The sequence below is a fragment of the Vidua chalybeata genome, chromosome 3 (assembly GCF_026979565.1).
Source record: "Vidua chalybeata isolate OUT-0048 chromosome 3, bVidCha1 merged haplotype, whole genome shotgun sequence".
Classification (NCBI taxonomy): domain Eukaryota; kingdom Metazoa; phylum Chordata; class Aves; order Passeriformes; family Viduidae; genus Vidua; species Vidua chalybeata.
Genome location: NC_071532.1, coordinates 19,229,309 through 19,248,380, shown reverse-complemented (window position 1 = coordinate 19,248,380; position 19,072 = coordinate 19,229,309). Strand labels below are relative to the sequence as shown.

At 33.6% G+C, this 19,072-nt stretch overlaps 1 protein-coding gene across 5 annotated transcripts in view; it reads left to right on the top strand.

The window, feature by feature from the left end:
- The window catches only part of KIF6 (kinesin family member 6), a 159,957-nt gene that overhangs the window by 17,391 nt on the left and 123,494 nt on the right, over positions 1 to 19,072 (top strand). For all 5 annotated transcript variants that reach the window (XR_008430083.1, XR_008430082.1, XM_053938739.1 and 2 more), the window contains exons 5-7: positions 450 to 559; positions 8,622 to 8,751; positions 17,568 to 17,774. Coding sequence is in view for 3 of the 5 variants with exons in the window: in XM_053938739.1 (XP_053794714.1) it covers positions 450 to 559; positions 8,622 to 8,751; positions 17,568 to 17,774 (447 nt within the window). In the remaining 2 variants the exon portion in view is untranslated. The remainder of the gene's footprint in view (positions 1 to 449; positions 560 to 8,621; positions 8,752 to 17,567; positions 17,775 to 19,072) is intronic.

Genomic DNA, 19,072 nt, shown 5'->3' with positions numbered 1-19,072 from the left:
GCATAGTCTTTTTATCTATAATATGAGCATTTACCTTTTTATAATAACTTTCTTTTTTTAGTGCAGAAGTGAAAAATGTCATGTTGCATAGTTCTGTAAGCAGCTCCCATGTTCTAAATATACACAGACTTTTTAAAGTATACAGAATCCATTAAAAATCCCAGACTAAACTCATGGTAATGGTGGGGTTTTGTGGGGGATTTTTATTTTAGTGGGTAGTGTGTGTGTCTCTGTTTTGGTTGGGAATTTTTGTGGGTTTTTTTCCTTTCTTCTTCTTGAGTCCTTATGCATATGGTAACACATAACATGTAAGTATCAAAAATTTAACATGTGCACCATACCCAGGAAAAGAGAAAAAGTGAGAAAGTGACCTAGAAGCTTTAGAAATAAATTTGTCTCCTAATCTACCTCTGACTTCTGTTTATAACATTATTTTTTTTCTTATCCAGGATAGCAGTAAAGTGTACACAACTCATGTTTCCTACTTAGAAATCTACAATGAATGTGGTTATGATCTGCTGGACCCAAGACATGAGGCCTCCAGAATGGAAGATTTGCCGTAAGTAATAAATACAGAAAATCATCAAAACCAAGAGGAATCATTTTCATATACCCTATTGCATTGTTTAGGGACTTTCTGAAGTTGTGCTACTGATCTCAGTGTTAATTTAATCAGAATACTTTGTTTTTACAATTTTGTCAATGGTGTCTAAATATTCTGTTATTTTGTGTACATGGAGGGTAGGGCGTAACTGAAGGTGAAAGGATTAAAAGTGTTTGTTGCTATTATGCAGAAGAGATCTCTTGCAGCCCTTGACAAGGAGAAGGTGGACTTGTTTTTCTCATGGCAGCCTGTCTCTCTGTATGGCATGTATGACTGTGTGTGGCAGAGACATGTAACAGGTGGTATTTCCTTGCAATGGTAATGAGAAAATCTCCCTGCTTCGATTTGGATCTTTTCCTTCAAGGATAATTATTCTTCTAGAATACGCAATTATGAAATAAGGTAAGTTACAGCTAGAAAATGGGCCACAAGGAACTCCAAAGAGTAATATATTTCCTTCAGAATGGATGGTTGTTATAATAGTAGTCATTGATCGGACACTAGCACCTACTAATGCTTGGAGAAGGGCAGTAAACAAGGGTTTGTAGGTCATGAATGCTCCAGCTGGTGAAGTTAGATTTCTAATTTTTAGGAAATCCAAATCCTAGTCCTCAAGTCTGAAATAATAGTTTATAGTCTGTGTTATTTTTAAATAGCTAGGCAAACACTAAATAGGTGTGAATAAGTGAGTTGTTTACTGGATTTGCAAGTGCCCTGAAATTATGCTGGGCACCATGAATTTTATCACTCAACATGATAGTAACAGACACTTGTAAATAGCAATGAAATCACTATTTCATTGCTACATGAATACAATGTATTCATGTACAAGATACATGAATACATTCATGTATTCATGTATATGAAGATATACATTCATGTATTCATGTATATGAATATATACATATATATTCATATATGTATATATGATACAAGAGCAGGAAACATACTGCAAATTTTCAATGGGGCAATAAAGGAAAATCAGTACAATTTTATTTTGGAATAACTAATTGTTATTGACATATTATTAAACCATTTTATTTATTTAAAAAATCTTGCAGCACACTATTTTATTGTGTTTAAATGGAGCTTTGTTTTTCCACACAGTATGGGGTATCTAGGACATGTATGTACAAAATATTTTTCAAGATTGATCTTCATGAAATAATCTAGTCTAGAGATTAGGAAGGCAGCAGTTAAATGCATAGTGTGAGACTGGGCTGTGAATTGGTCTAATTGTTTCAGTTTCTTTACCTGAAAAATGGAAGTAGAATTTATTGCTTTGTAACACATCAGTGCTATGAGGACTGTGTGTCATTACCAATGTCTTTCAATATGAAGTTTAGGATTCTAATTTAATTTATCATCTGCTTCCTGTGGCATTCAGACAAAAATTTTAATCAGAAGCTAGTTTGGATAATATAATTTAATTCCGTGTACATTTTTGCATGAACAAAAAATAGTAAATAATGTGTTACACTTTTTTCTATTTATTAAATTTAATGCTGTTAAGTTATTCAAGTTTATTGCATAATTAATTTCATTATTAAGTTATTTGAAATATTTTATCTGAACTCGTTCCAATTAATTTTTATAAGAATTAATTTATTCAATTCAAAGAAACTGGATTTTTGTAATTTAATTGCAACTTTGAAGCAGATATTTGGGGTCACATGCTCTAGAAAATGTAGTCTTTTAAAACCAGGTACTGAATATTTGCTAATAATTGTGATTTATAGAATCATCCAATTAGGTCTATGTATGGTGATTCAATTAAAGTAAAGAATAACTCTCTGTTGTGTGTAAGGTTATTTTAAAATGTAAAAGTTGATAGATAATTTGATTGTAAATTAGGAATAAAGCATGCTGGGATAATCATAATTACCTGTAAACTTAGATAGTAAACTTACATACTGTATGACGAGTTTTAGTTAAAAAATAGATTTTTCTCTGCAGAGTAATATTAATAAGTGCTTTAAGGTTTTACTGTTAATGGACACTATTATTTCCACTACATCATGTGTCAATAAAATATGTTCTGTAAACTAAAACTATACCTACATGACTCATATTTAGTATGTGTAAAAGTATTTAATTAATAAAATGTTTTATTTTTTTAATATTGTAGTCTGGGGATTCAAAACTTAATATCTAGTGCCATTCTGATCTAAAAAGGGAGTAAAAGCTGTAGGAATCAGTTGTTGCATGATTAACTATATTTCAATTACTTGATTAATTTTCTTAAATGATAAAGTAGAGGTTACTTATAAGTAAATAATAATCACATTTTAAAATTTATCAGGTGTTTATCACTTAATATATATTTTTGGAGAATTTTATGTGCTTAAAACATCTTAATATTTTAGTGACAGCAAGCAAAATACAAAATAATAACTTTGTTTGCTTGACAACCTGTACTTAATGAGACTATTAAAAAAAGTATCGTTTTTGTACTTTAAAAGTGTCATATTATACATAATTTTCTGTTGAACTCCACAGTGGATCATCTAAACTTTCAGCACCATAAAATGCCAAAGGCAGGGTATTCACCCTATGTTCTTGGATAAATATTAGCTGTCAGTGCTGATACTTCTCTAAGCATTTAAGATGGACAAGAGTATTGAAGAAATGCGTCATTTTAGAAGAATAAGCAAAAAGATTAGTTAACATCATATAATGCGCAAATTGTTCTGGAACAGTATTGCTATCCATAGTCTTGCAAAAGGAGGGGATGTAATTTGAATGAAAGATATGTACTTCTGACCAGCAAACTCTTTGTTCTTAGCTTTATGTTACCAGTTCAATGTAAGAACTGAATACAGGTAGCATTCAGGTGATAGAAGTTATGAAAGGCTTGTGGATACACTACAGGCTTGTTGATAGTACTTGAAAAATGAGATGTTAAAACTGTATTTGATGCTTTAAGACAAAGGGAACAATAAATTTTTTAAATTGTCCATTGCATCTAAACATTACATGATTAGACTTGGAATCTCAGCTCCTGAAGTCAAGGTTTTGTGTGCAGCCATACTTCATATATTCTGTAGACCATGAAATTTTCATCTTAGCACTACTTACTCATTTCATCCAGATCTTCCAGATGAGAACGGTAGAGGTTCTCACAAAAGCAACCACAAAATCAATCACAAAACAACTTTTCTTGAAATAAATTCCTGACAAATGCATGAATATGGGCCATATAGCTGCACATCTATATGTATACATATACAGATTCCTACACAGAATTATGAAGAAATTGAATTTAATATTGACAATCTAATTCTGTTTGTAGCTGTAGAGAATTCCATGTTCCTATAAGGCAATTGACTGTTTTCAACACATAAAGGTATGAAATAATTGCTATAAAATAAAGCTGGTAGAAGACTATTTAAATACGTACTGCCACCTTATGCTTTCATAAAAGCTTTGCAGGAGTTCAAATTAGGAATACTTTTCTAAAGCATTTATCTCCAACAGGTTCTTGGTTGTAGTGTATTTGTAATTTATGTAACCCAATGTTACTGAATTTCACTTTGGTTACAACCTACAACCTTTGGTTAGGAAGAGTAAAGCTCTTCCTAATATGTTCTTATTTATCCAGAAATAAAAAAAATTTTGACAACATATATAACACAAAAGTAAAGACTGAGGTTACAGAACCATTAGTCAGGAATGACTAGATTTATTTATAGGTAATAATAAGTTACTGCTTTACCTGTCTGATGGCATGTGAAGGCAAACTACAATTAATGCTGTTTTGCCTTAGAATGACAATCTAAGCTGCAGTAATTGAGGAGCTACTTGTCAGGGAGCTCAGACAACCATTACTCCACAGTGATGTGGCCAGGGGAAAATAGAATCTAAATTTCAAGTCAGCTAAATGGATTCCCCATTTTTGTGTGAAGGTTCTTTAAAGTCCTCTTTGAGAGGGAAATGTTTAGTGTGATGCCGTCTGACTTAAAGAAAATCACACTTTAAGCTTTAAGCTCAGAACCAATTAACTTCAAACATCAGCAATGATGTCTATATCAATATATGTGAGTAACATGCAGAACTGTTATGTTCCATGGGGTCAGTGTGAAATAACTTCCCTTTAAAACAAAACCTGTTGCTGCATATTGGAAAATTACCTCAAATGAGTTTATACTCTTCTGTTTCTCTACTGCCCTCCAAGGGCTTTAAAGGCTGACATGGAAAGCTAAAATAACTACTAAAAGAATTCCTGTTTTCCTTAACAAAGAAGGATATAAATAAAGGCTAAAGGAATAATTTTAAACATATAGGAAATATATTTTATTCAGTCTGATTTTTTGATGCAGATAAACCTAATTCTCCCCTCCAGTCTCAACACTGTTAATGTCAGCCCCTTTTAATGGCTGTATCAACTATGTAATTTGGAAACTGACCACCAACCATAAACCTACAAGAAATATATTTCCAGTATTCTGAGAATTATCAGTATAGAACTTAGAACTTCTAAGGCTAATAATATTATTAGGTCACTTTTTTAATATGAAATACATTCTTTCAAAATTGAGTGTTCATTGTGTTACTACTGAATACCCAAGGTTAAGAGAATACAAAGTCTTGTAAGGTTAGACTTTGTTAATGAGGAGCCAGCTAAAACCTGTTTTGAAAAATTTCTTCTAAGGTTATGATTTTTTTAAAATTACAGTTCAAACAAATTACTCTTAAAAGCTATAAAATAACTTCAGCATGTAAGATATATTGGTTATTCACATCCATGTTTTATGTTGATTTGATTTGTATAAAGTCCAGTGAAGCTTTTTAAAGGTAACTTTTCTATAAGCATTTGAGCAAATGTCAAAATTTATTTGACAAATTTTTTTTGTGAGTGAGATTACTGATGTTGTCTGCAAATTCTAACAGATTTTGTATGTTTTATTCGTACATGAACCACTGATCTCATTGTTTCAGTTTTGATTCCTTGTTCTACATGGTAGGGTGACGGGGGAGAAGGAAAGAGTGCACAGCTTTTTTCAGATGTCAGTAAGAAAGATTTAGCAACAAATTTGTCGCTAAAACAAATATCTTGATAGGGTAACTGCTTTGGTAAGACAGAATAAGAGGAGGGAGATAGATGGCAAGTGAATCTTGCATCCCATCACTTGCTGGGTGCCTTGCATCCATGCAGTGTTGGACAGAGCCTGAATGACTTCCCTATGGTGCACTGCATAAGAGCAGTACAGGTCCTGGCCATGGAGAGAAGGTGTCCCTTTTGCTCTTTTGAGCCTTTGTATAATTTTCTTATAAGAAAAAGAGCTTCATTCTAGAAGGTGTTCTCCTGGGAACTCAGTGAATTTATCTGGCAGCTGAGGGATCTGTGCAGCGCAACTGAGGCCTGAATGCCCTGCTGTGTGCACAGCACCTCACAGGCTGTGCCTGCTCAGGTTCACTGTTACATGAATCATTAACCCCTAAATGTGTAACAGTCTCCAGTCATGTCCATAACATCCAGAACAGCCAAACTGTGTTTCTGTTGTCTCAAAACAGAATCCATTGGAGACAGTGGGAAGGATTTCCTATCACAATATGATGTGTCAAGCAAACAGTCTGCACAAGCCCTTACTCATCTCATAGTTCTGCCATGTCTCATAAAGGAGATTATGCTCTAAATCTCTACTTGGATGGAAAATCAAATCTGTGTGCTGTTGTGGTGCTGGTAGCTGAATAACTTTGTGACCTTGCCTCTTGAATACATGTTGACTTTGTCCTCTGTTGTGGTATTCAGTGAGTTGTACTTTTGGAAGGTCATCTTTTTGGGATGATATATAAAATGATTATCCTGACAATTCTTTCCTAAAAGCTAAAGTTCCTTGCAGCTTTACAAAGCATTGCCTATATGTATCCATTAATTTATTCTGTTCTTCTGAACAGACTCCAAGATGTATACTTGCTACTGTTCTCTTTTTACTTTATCCTAAATTTATTTTCGGCTCCATAGTCTCCTCACAATGACGTAATATCACTATATTCTGCTCATGTATTGGCATAGGAGTTGTGTATCTCCATATGTTGTTTGTTTGCATCATTATGATTAATTTTTAAATGTTTATAAAGTTTTTGAGATTATTTTCGATGTCTTCAATTCTAAGCCCTAGAGACATATATAATAATAGGAAGCTTGACTTTTAAAATGGTAATTTGTTTTCCAAAATATATTAAGTGGCTTTTTAATATAATTATAATACACAAGCTAATGAAGTAGTATTAATTAATCAAAGGAAGTTTAAGGTCAATGTTTACCAGTAACAAGAATTTAATAAATGAAAGCATTCAGTGTGCAAGGCTCTCCTGCATTGGTGGCAGCTCAGTTGATGCAGGAAAGGGCACAAGTTAATAAGGGTATTCGCTAATCAGAACTGCTGTGGGCTTTAGTGTGTGATGCACACACAGGTGCAGACAGAATACAATCTGACATTATCAAAAGTTTGATATGCAAGACCAGAATTCTACTCCAGGGTTTATGCTTTGAATGGGGAAGCTGAATTTTGTGCTTATATGAGAAATGTTTTATACCACCACACAAAAATAAGGCTAACAGTGGGAGGCAATTATACTTGGAAGAGCAATTGTTATAACTACCAAAGAAGCTCTGTGTGTACTCTTATGTGCAATTTTTCTTGAAAAGAGTGAGTGCATTGCAATGTGTTAAAATTATTTCTCTATATTCATTTGAGTGTTTTGACCATCAGACTGTGAACTACTCCCACAATGTTTAAGAGTAATACTATGGAATGCTGCTTTGATGCTTGATTTCATTCTCAGTTTGGGATGGTGTGGAAGGGAAAGTAAAGCAGAACAAAACCCAATCTCTCTGGTTTTGAAGCAACTTGGAGTAATTAACCTGTAAGAACTACCTACTGATAAAAACTCAAGCCCCATACTCCCTCTTGTGGTTTATCTTGAAGAACATTAAAAAATACTTAAATACATATATGTATACATATAGGTGTGTATGTATAGATGGAAAATATTAGCTACACTTACATAGACAATAGTTTTAGTTTAAATAAAAACAACTCCTAACTTCTAAAAAAAGCTCTAATTTGTTTTAAATTGTATCAGAAATTGTAATTCACTCTGAAAGACATGTTATTTATCCTCGGATTTAGTGTACTTCTGTTTTAACAGATTCTTCTCTGAGTTTTCCAAATCCAGTGAGGCAACTACTTGGCCTCTATGTTGGATACTATAGGATGTCTCAGCAGAGGAGACCCTAATGGCTACTCAGTAATGCCAATAAAGTTTAACTCTCAGTAACCATTTCAAAAGAAAACAAAATCTTATGTTGAAGGACTATTCAAAGAAGTGAAAAGGATTTTCAGTAATATTTAGCAGCTCTTCTGGAGCTTTTGCCATATCCTTGATACTTGCATCCAATTCCTTTTGGACAGCTTTAGTCTTATGTGTAACTAAGAACATTTCTAACAAGGGGAATAAATAAAATCATTGTTGGCTTGCTTTTAATTTAAGGAAGGGATAATTTACAGTTGTAGTTACTACCATTTAAGAAAAATGAAAAGACAAATAGGCTTGACAAATGTTTCTAAAGTTATTAGAAACATGTTGACTACAGATGTGTTGATTCTGATTCCATGTATATTTGTATGCCAAAATAATGGTATGCTTTATCATCTGTGCTTGGTAATAGCAAACAAACCCTTACGCATTATTTGTTTGTGATGATTCATCTAATCTCTTACTCTTGAAATTTTACTATCTCAATAAATAAAAATCCCAGAGCTTTCTCTAAAACTTAGTTTTCTTATATTCCTTTTCTATGTGAAGTTTCATAATAAAGGAATAAAAAGGAGGTGACAGTAAAAAAAGAAATCAACATTTCCTTTAATGGGTATCATTTATTTTTCATGTTTTTTCATTATGATTTGCCTTGCGTTTTAGATTTCATCTTTTAGGTGTGATCAAAATTAAAGTATGAAACAACATTGCATTAAAACTCTAGTTTTCACTGTTGTTTTTATTTTGCATGTAGAAAAGTGACAATAATGGAAGACTCTGATCAAAATATTCACCTGAAAAACTTGTCTCTTCAGCAAGCAACCAATGAAGAGGAAGCCTTAAACCTACTCTTTTTGGGGGACACCAACAGAATGATTGCTGAGGTGAGATTTGCTGCTCCAATCTTCTTAACACCACCAAAGTTAAAATGGTCAAAAACATCTCTCCTCCTCTCTCAAATTAAATGTGTATTTTAGAAGACCTTGGACATAAATTAGTATCCTCTTTTTGAGTGTATTTCCACTGTGAAATTAAATAAGCATTTCTCTGATGATAGTGTTCCATAGTGGATCTGATTAGTGGCTCTTGATGTCATAACTTACTGAAATTCAAGTAGAATACAGAAATTCTCATAAACTATAGACTTACTTTTGAATGTGGCATGTATCAACATACACAGACATGTAAAGATAAGAAAATATGTCCTTGCAAAGTATTGTCAAACATTCCCAGTGAAATTTTTTCCCTGGAAGTGTTCAACACCAGGTTGGATGGGGCCCTGAGCAACCTGTTCTAGTGGAAGGTGTCCTAACTCATGGAATGCGAGGGGACTGGGGCTTGGAACAAGATGATCTTTAAGGTGCCTTCCAACTCAAAACATTCTATGACTAAGCACTCAATTGCCTTTGAAATACTTAATATAAGTCCCCTCTTTCTTTCCTTCTTATTACATAAACCCATGGTGTTTTGTGGAAAAGCACAAAACAAACGTCCCCCCCAACCAAACAGAGACCCCCAAAACCAAACAAATAAATCCCACCAAAACCCCAGATGGTAGTTCATAGGAAATTCAAAATAAATATGTGCCAATATTCAAGCACAAGGATAATTTTACTGATTCTGATTGAAAAATTCAAATTAAATGTTTCCATATCTGACATCTGTAAGGTTCTTTTTTCCCTTCATGCTTAGGTATGGAATGTAAATATAAGAAGTGTATTGTAAATATAAGAAGTGTATTGTATAATGTGAGCGCTGGCAATGTGTCGTCTTTCCTACAATAGAGTTAATTCTCTTTTAGAACTTTTTGGGTTTTCTTCCTCTGTATCTCCAAAAGGATATATCATAAAGTATTGACGAGAGACACTTAGAGTATATGAATAGTCAGGTAGTGACTATGTTCCTGCTGGATGACCACATATACCTGGACACAAGGGAAGAAGCATTTGATTACAAAAAATAAATTGATAACACAAATACTTATTCTTTCTTAAGGATGACTATTTCAACAGTTATATTTTGAGAGGTACAAATATGTTAAGGCAAGAGATAATCAACATAAGGGCTGCTCATCAACCTGGGCATTGAGGCAAGGAACTGCTTCATGATATTGAGATAGAAAAATTGGTACTGTGTGGAGGAGAGGAACTTGAAAAAATGTAATAGAAGAGAAAAGTGTTAATCTAGAGATCTAAGAAAGAGGACTTATGACATAAAACATAACTCGTCCAGAGATCCATATTTTTAAATCTTGAGTTATGATAATACTTTCTGACTTCTGAAGATTAGAACCCTCTTAAGTAAGCTTTAAAGAAAAAGAAGCAACATGAATAAACTTAAATAGAAAAGAAAGTAAAATAAATGCTGGATTAATCATTTTATTGATGAGTTTGGCTGTGGAAAATTCAGATGACTGTCATGGATCACATATGAGATCTGTAGTCTCTAAAATTGCAATCTTGTGCCTTAACCCTGAATAATCCTTCTTTGAAGAGTTGGCTATTTTGAAAATAAGAATGACAGTTTAATTTCTGCATTGCCTATGCTAATGCAGTCCAACTTGTGATTTGAGGGGTGTATTTTTCCCTTATTACTGATTGTGCTAAAAAAGAAAGTCATCACAATATTAAAAGTACTTTATAGGCAACATTTATTCATTCATTAAATTTCGGAACCTAAGAGAACATTTATAACTTAATGCTTCTTTCCCACATGTAACTATATAGCCCAAGAAAAGGAAGAAAAAGGAAACTAATCTAGTTTGTGCAGTATTGCTTTACTAGGCAATGTAGGACTGGTCCTTTGCTCTAGTTTTGATGTGTACTACGAGTTGTGTAAATGGTAAGATGGGAGACATTTGTGCACAGACAATTCATAATGTAAAAATACAAATAGGATTTTTTTTGTCTCATATGTTGGCAGAGATCAAAATCAAAAATAAAGTATTTTGTTGGCAGCTCTGCTGAATATAAGGACTAGATTTTTGTTTGGTTTCTGATAAAGCAGTTTCTTGATACATTTGAATACATAAGAATCTGCAGCAACAGGTTATAAAATCTGAACTGTTTTCTTATATTTTCTATCTGTTAAGACAACTTTATGATTTATTGTCTGAAATGCATGCTAAGGATTTAAAAACCAAATCTGCAGTATAAGCAATTGGTAGCATCAACATCTAAAAAAGCTCCTAAGTGGAAATAAGTGTTTGGCCATTTAGGTTCTCAAACCATTTTATTTGGGTATACTATTAATATATCTTCAGCTGAAGTGGTCTTTTCTTGTGATGGGAATCCCATATGACCTCTGCCTTTTGAAATAACATGCCTAAACTTCTGTGATTTTGAGAATTCTTAGTGTTTTTTACTATTTCCCTAAAAGCAATAGATTAAGGTAGCCTCCCAAGGATGTGCAGCAATTTCAAAACTGTAAAATCCTTTTCTGAGATTAGTATGTGTGAGGACTGTAGTTACATGTACAGTCAGAATTTATTTTTCCTCTAATTGAAAGGTACTTTGTTTTAATGAGGAAGGAAATGTTTCAGTGCATGGTTTTATACCTGTAGCACTCCATTTTTTAAATTTGGCACAAAGTGTATATGACACAGTATTTGTTCCATCATTTAAAAAGTTTGAAATACAGTTAGGGCAATCAGTAAGCTTTTGGCAATGTTTACATGTGTTTATTTCAAGAAAGAATGAAAATGAAAGGTTTAAGGATAGTTTTGGGGACTGACGACCTGTGAATTGAATTAATTTGATTTGTATTTATTGTAATATTCTCTTGAATATATTTAGCAAGCCAGTGGTAGCATTTGACTGCATTTTTTATTGAATGAGATAGGATTTCAGTGTGTGAGCATATGAGATTAAATGTCACTTTTGACAAAAATGCATGCTATCTGGGTTAGTGCTGCAGTCTAGAAGGCATTACAACTTTCTGCTTTCCTAGGTTCCTCTTTGGTGTTAATTATTTCCACTCTGACAAACCTGTAATATTGTCTTAAGAGCACCAAATAGCATTGTTATTTCAGCACAGGTGCTTTCATTTCCATGTGTGGTAACAAAATTCTGGTCATACATACTACTTTGAGCAGTCCTTTAAATGCTTTTGGATTTATATGGGCAAAAAGCACTATATAACATAAGATTAATAATGTCTTCAGTAGGGAATATTATTACTTTAAAAGTTACTTGAGTTTGAATGTTATCCTGTTCTAACTGTGAAACTGTACTGGTAGTAAATATGGAAAGATAAATTATTGCTTTCAGGAAGTGATTGCATCTATTGTGATCCTGATATTTTCACAGCAACAATTTTTCATTTTCAACTATGACAAGTGTACCTAAGTACAGCTGAAGAGCCCCTTCACCTGTAACATATTTAGAAAGGAAACTAAAGACATACTGGGGTCTCTCTCATCTACCAGCTATAAAGACAGCCACCTTCTTTTCTTCAGTTTGCATGTTCTTCCTTATAGCATAATTCTGTTGGAACTGGAGTTTTTATTCATTAGATAGAGATATCCATCTGAACTGTGAAATGACTGTAGCTGTCACAACATCTTCCTACAGATATCCCCCTGATTGTAGCATGAGATTGGAGAAAATTAATTTGATAGCCATCTTGGATGCTATCAGTACTTTCTTTTTTTCCCCTTGCTCTTCTTTGAAATGTTCAGAGGCAAAAAAAAAAAAAAAAAAAAAACCCTTAAGAAGAAAAAGAAGCTTTCCTTAAAATAAAATTTTGTACCTTTTACTGAGACACGTTCTCCAAAAACTCTGAACACTCAGAATCAGCCTCTCTTTATTCATTGGCTAGTTGCTAATTCCCTCATACCTTTCCAGTGGAATCTTTTCTTCCTTGAATCAAAATATTTAGACAGCAGAAGAACATGATTTTCCTGTATGAGTTGCCAAGTGGAGATGGTTTGCAATATGGGCTTAACTGCATTTATCACCTGCAAAATTATTTTGTCCCAGTGGTCCTGAACTCTTTAATGTATTATCTCTGTCAGAGTGTTTTGGCAGCCATACTTAACACATTATTCTTCCAGATAGTAGCAGCTTCTGTTAGTCTAGTGGTGATTTTCAAACAGCTTTTCATATGTCTTTGTCCTATTTAAGAAACTTTCTTTTTCTTAAGTCCTTAATCCTTAAGAATGCTATTTAGACCTGTAGCATCCCTTTTTGGCTATTTTTTGTGAAAACATTTATAATAGCAGCTGCAACAAATACAGGATTTAGGAAATACATAAATTCCTGTATAAGGAAGAATTCCTGCAGTGTTTCACTGACTTAAGATGGGTAAGAATTAGATTAAGATAGACAACTTAGGTTCCAGTAAGTTTTTGGATGGTTCTTGACCTTGTATTCCTTGACAGAAATATCCAACTCAGAAGTTTCTTCCAGTATGGCTGTAATGTAGATTCTCATTTAAGTAGAATCCATCTTCTTGCAACCATTGTATAAATAGATGTAGTAGTTAAAGTCACAAAGCTTCTATGCAATTTATTTAATTTCAGCAGACACAGGTATATTTTTGTCCTGGAAAAAAACAAAACTGGCTTCTATGGCTTGAAATACACCTTGTACATATTTTCCATGATCAAATGAAGTGCTGATGCTTTACCAAGTCAATGTTACTGAATTTGTCCTTTACCATGCCAGAAATGGGCAGCAATAGATGACCTGGCATTAAGTCCTTTGTAGTGTTCACGTGATATCACAAAGCATCTGAAGTCTGCTTATGTGGTTTATGATGTCACAGAATTCCTGGAAAAAATTATTCTTTGTAAGTAACTGCCGCTCATCAGTTGTTCTATATATAACTCTCACAATAGCAACCATCTGCTGAGAACCAGGCCACTCCCCTCTTTCTTTTTTTTTTCCTTCATCACATCAAATTAGTGTTAGGATGATTTCATATACATATGGTTTGAATACTACTAACAAAGCCAAAATGAACTCTGAAAACCACCAAAGGAACATTTTAGTAGGCTCGGAGACACTGTCCAGAAAATGGTATTTGTTTTCTGTTTTCAAACTTTCTAAACAGCTGAATGGTGATACTCAGAAGTTTTATATGTAAGATAACAACCAAATAGTAAAAGAAAAGGCTTGTTCTTGGACTAGAGATGCCAGCACATCATCATTTCTATTGTGTGCTGTGCATCTACTTGTGTGGTAAAAGTAGCTAAGTGTGAGGGGATAATGAAATTAACGTTTCATGGTCGCATCCCATTTAACAGGTTAAATTTTTATTGCTTTATGCTTTCTGCAAGAGTTCTAACAGAGCTTCCTATATATGGGAACTCTAAAGCAGAGATAGAATCCTACTGCAGAAAGGAATATTGGTGTCTTGATTAAGCCATGTTTCTACTCTGAAGAAGGATTTCACAAAAATACCAGTGTGGGATTCTAGCCAATGACTTCCAAATCAGCTTCATTAATTTTTTTCATTTACATGGAGAAAAAAAAGCTGTGAAGAGAAAAGCAATGGAATTCCTAATGGCTAGTCCAGCCAAATCTACTTGGAACACTCAAAATAAAGTTGTAGCTAGTGTATCAGAATAGATAATAAAAACCTGTAGAGCAAATATTGCCATGTGCTGTTTGAAACTCAGAGTCCTGAAATTATGTTCTTTTAGGATTTGAAATTTTTTTTGCCTCTGTTGGTATTAAATGGGTGTGACTAAAAGCCCTTTTTGAAATAGATATAGTTTTGCTGCAGTGTGAATCTCAAGTTTGCTTAACAATACTTATTCAGAAGTATGATTATTTCTTCAGCTTCTGTCATAGCAACATTTGCTTTGTGCTTCCACCTGTACTGATACTTAGTCTGGCTTAGGCTTGTCTGTAGTATAGTGTGACTGATGCCATCTCTGTAGTGCAAAATGTGCCTAAATATCAATTCTGTCAAAGAGAATGTCCTTAAATATTAATTCTGTTGTGGATTTTTAGCTGGAAAAAAAAAAATCCAGTCCTGCTTCACAGAGCTGCAAATAAAAAAGTCATAGCTGTCCTAGTAAAATAAGTGAAGCTGGCTCTGATAATTCATGGAATCAGAATTGCTGAATAGAGTACGTTTTCACAGCATATAACTTTTTCTTAGTATAACTGCATTTTAAGTTTGGGAGTGTTTTCTTGCTTGACACTTTTCCCTCAGCCTGTTTATTTTCATTCCAACACTACAACTCACTTCCTCTTCATTTGCCCAGCATCACCTCTGAGGACAACATAGCATGTGACTGCACGCTGTTCATTTCACAGGATCATGAATTCTAAAATTCTTCATCTGTATAGACTAATGATCAAAAATTCTTTTCCCTCTCCCTCTGAGCTTCCCTGTATTAGGTAAAGCAGCCCCCCAAAAAAATACTGCAAAGGCTGAAATTTCCTCACAGAATTTTCACCAACAGCTACAAGTGTATGCTATTTCTGCGCACTACCTACTTCTTCACATCCAGTATGCTGTCATTTTCAGGTATTCTGCCACAGTTGTTTTCTATAGGTGTGCTGTGGCTGAATCAAGAAACTGATTCAGGTTAAATATCTATGGTATACTGGGTTTTTTTGGTTGGTTTTGTTGGTTTTTTTTTTTGTTTGTTTGTTTGTTTTTTGAGGATCAGTTCCCAAAACCCATTTAGTTGTGCTGGCACTATTAAGGCTTTAAAAAAAAAGGGGAACTTGGAGACAATTGAACCAAATGATCCATATTATTCCTGTTAAAGGACTCTTCAGCTTGTAGTCTTTCTTTTAAGAACTATCCTTTCTGGATTAATAAGACAACATCTTCAGGACCTGCAATTGGCAGGCCATTTTAACATTTGTGGTGTTGTATGGTAAGGCAGATTATGTAAAAAAAAAAGGCAGTATGTTGATATATCTGGTCTGAACCACAGGATAGATCTACATAAAAAATTACTGCAGAATAACAGAGGAATAAAGTAGAGACCAGAGATTAATGTAGACAGTATAACTAGCATGTTTCTATTACTTTTTTCAGCGGCTATAAATAAATATAGATTTAGTTGCCGACTCCATAATATTGATTTATTATTTTACTACTCTGTTTTTTGCGGGGTCAGCATTTATGGCCTAAAAAGAATGTAGTCATACTTGTTATAGTTTATGAATAAAAATACTATCTGTATGCTAAACCTTTAATCTCCATATATAATATCAAGCTTTAGCTATTTATGAAATGAGGATTATGTAGAATAATTTTAGATTTAAGTTTCTAACAGTACCTTGATACAACTAAACCAAAGGTGCTTTAGATGCTTAAAGATATTTTATATGTTTTTTAATAAAAATACATATGTGATGGCATATGATCATTTAAAATATAAAGTTAAATAACTGAGAGCTGTTTAAAACTTTTGGTTCTGTATTTCAAATATATTGAGAAAACATCTGAAGTGATGCTAAGACTGCTCATTTCTAAAAATTGACCGAGACTTTCTGTGTTTTAAATTAAGGAAGTGTGGCTGTAGTTATTCCCAAAAAAATACATTTAAAGCCAAACATTTTATGAAAACTCTCTCATGCCACCTAAAAATCTGATATTAATTTTGCCAAGCAGAATTTTTTCATATAAGTAATAATGCAGAAGTCTAAAGCCTTATGGGGAGTCCTAGTCCTTGTTACTCTAGTAGCTATCTATTGGAAAAAAAATAAGTTGATGTACCAATGGACCAATGGAGAAATTAATAAGTTCTCAGAGATCAGCATTCAGTAACTTTCCCTCCACTCAAGCTGCCCTTTTCTAGTATTCCTCAAGTATTAAGGCCACTTGTTTTGCTGATGTTAGGGGATTTTGGACCAACCTTAAATGCTTACAGTACAATTTTGTCCAGATCAAAATTATCCAAGTATTTTTCTAGAATATGAATGCCAGGTAAATCCTTTTGGGTTCTTTTTGCATGTTCATTACAGGTCCAATAGCTAAAAAATGACATATGTGAGTTTGCGGGCCCCAAGTTGGGCAACTCTCTGGGGCTCCCCTGGCAGGGGAGACCCTCCTGGAGCAGTTCTGTGTCAGGAACAAGAGACACATTGGACTTTTTTGGTCTTCAGCTTCTGTTTATTGTTACCTTATCAAAACTTCAGCACGCCGTCTGCACCAGACTCTGCGTGCATGAAAAGCAACACAAAAATGGCTATCTCTTGTTACAAGGTTTTTTAAGTCTAATCAAAAACTAAGCTACCCAATTAAGAAGTGACACCTAAATTATTTTCCTTTCTAACACAATAACTGACCCCTAAAGACCCACAATGCGGATTTTTCTACCCAATCACAAGATACCACTGAACCCAAGAAGAAGAAGGAAGAAGAAAGGAACTCAAGACAACACCCTATATCCTCCATCTTGAACCCATCTATAACATACTAAAAATCCTAAAACCTAAATTTCTCACCCATGTGACATACTACACTACTATCTGCAATCTCTACAATCTGTTTCACACTTTTGTAGTTTCTTGTTTACCTTGAGGCTTTGGAAGTTTTCTCCATGAATGAGGGTCAAAGTCAGTGCTCCCCTGGGGGTCAGGACACCCCAGAGCAGACAAAGAAATATTCCCAGTGCCCTGGGTTTCCACAGGGATAGATTATTTCAGTTGCCAGATTACTGAGCTATAAAAAGCTATATTTATTTATCCACTGAACACTGAGAGTTCTTTTTTTCCTGTCACTGTAGACACCAATGAATCAAGCCTCAAGCCGATCTCACTGCATTTTCACGATTCACATCTCCAGCAAGGAACCTGGATCTGCAGTGATCCGACGCTCCAAGTTGCATTTAGTAGACCTTGCTGGATCAGAACGTGTTGCAAAGACTGGAATTGGAGGCCACTTACTGACAGAAGCCAAATATATCAACTTGTCATTACATTATTTGGAACAGGTAAAATTGAAAAAAAGTAAAACATTTCTCCCTTTACTAAATTCCTGTTTAACAATGTGGAATGTTTTGGAAAACTTTATTCCAGTATTTACTTAGTCTTAGGATATTTATTGCAAGGTTTTCTAAATCATTGAATTGGTATGTCTTCCTTTAAAATAAAATATTTTAATTTAGGGCAAACTTAACAATTAAGCAGTAAGATTATAGTAGGTATACAGGGTAGTATTTCCAAAATAGTTTTCTTGTTTTCTTTGGAATACTAAAGATGTTTACAAGATTTCAGCTATGTTTCTCCTAAAAATATGCTTCATAATCTTCTTCCCCTTCCACACCTGGGATCAGGATGTATCACTGAAAATAACATGTTTGAGCTTTATTTGATTCAAACATTGTAATATGGTAAATTATTGGGCTCTTCTCTCATGTGTTGTTTTATTCCTCTATCAATTTAAATCTTTGATCTTTTTGAGACAGAAGTTATCATTGGTAATGTATTTATGGATTGACTGCCATAACTGGATTTACACCAATAGTACTCATAGATGCAGTATAATAATATGCAAATAAATATTGTTATTATTATTACTGTTATTCTTGTTATTATTAAATCTCCACAAAGCTTTGCCATTCAGCTGTTACTAAAAAGATTTAGCCTCATAATTTAAGGTGCACTAAAGTCCCTATCCCTCTTTCACTGTTGCTTTTTGGTTTTCCCCTTTGGAGAATCAAATATTGAGCAAATAGATTGCTCCTAACTAACCTTATTCATTTAAACATTAAAAAAAAAACCAAAAAAAACCACTTCAGCAGCAGGAGTGAAAGGAAACTTCGGAGATTTCCAGTAAAAATATTTGGTTAATTATGATGATTATTATTAATAATATGTGTTTTACAATAATTAGATAATTATTAAGTTAATTATTAAAACAATTATTTAATACTATATTTAAAAAATATTTTAAGGCTTTAATATACATCTCTCTCTGATCTACCATGATGTTTTATATGGTTGATGTTTATGATGCTTAGCAGGTTAGAGTAAGAAACACTTGGCAATGAAAGAAATCTCTTTTGTGAATGCTGTGCTATTAAGTTGCAATCACTGAAGATTTTCAAGTGTCCATTTCAGATCCTGCACCTGTAAGAAAAATTAATTTCTTCCTAAGACTGAATATTTAATATTGTTTTAACAGTACAGCAAACACTGTTCCTGTTGCTAGAAATTAATTATTTTGGGAATTCTGATGGACAATACAGTATTTTCTCCTAAGGCATCTTTAAAAATTTTTATGTAGAAA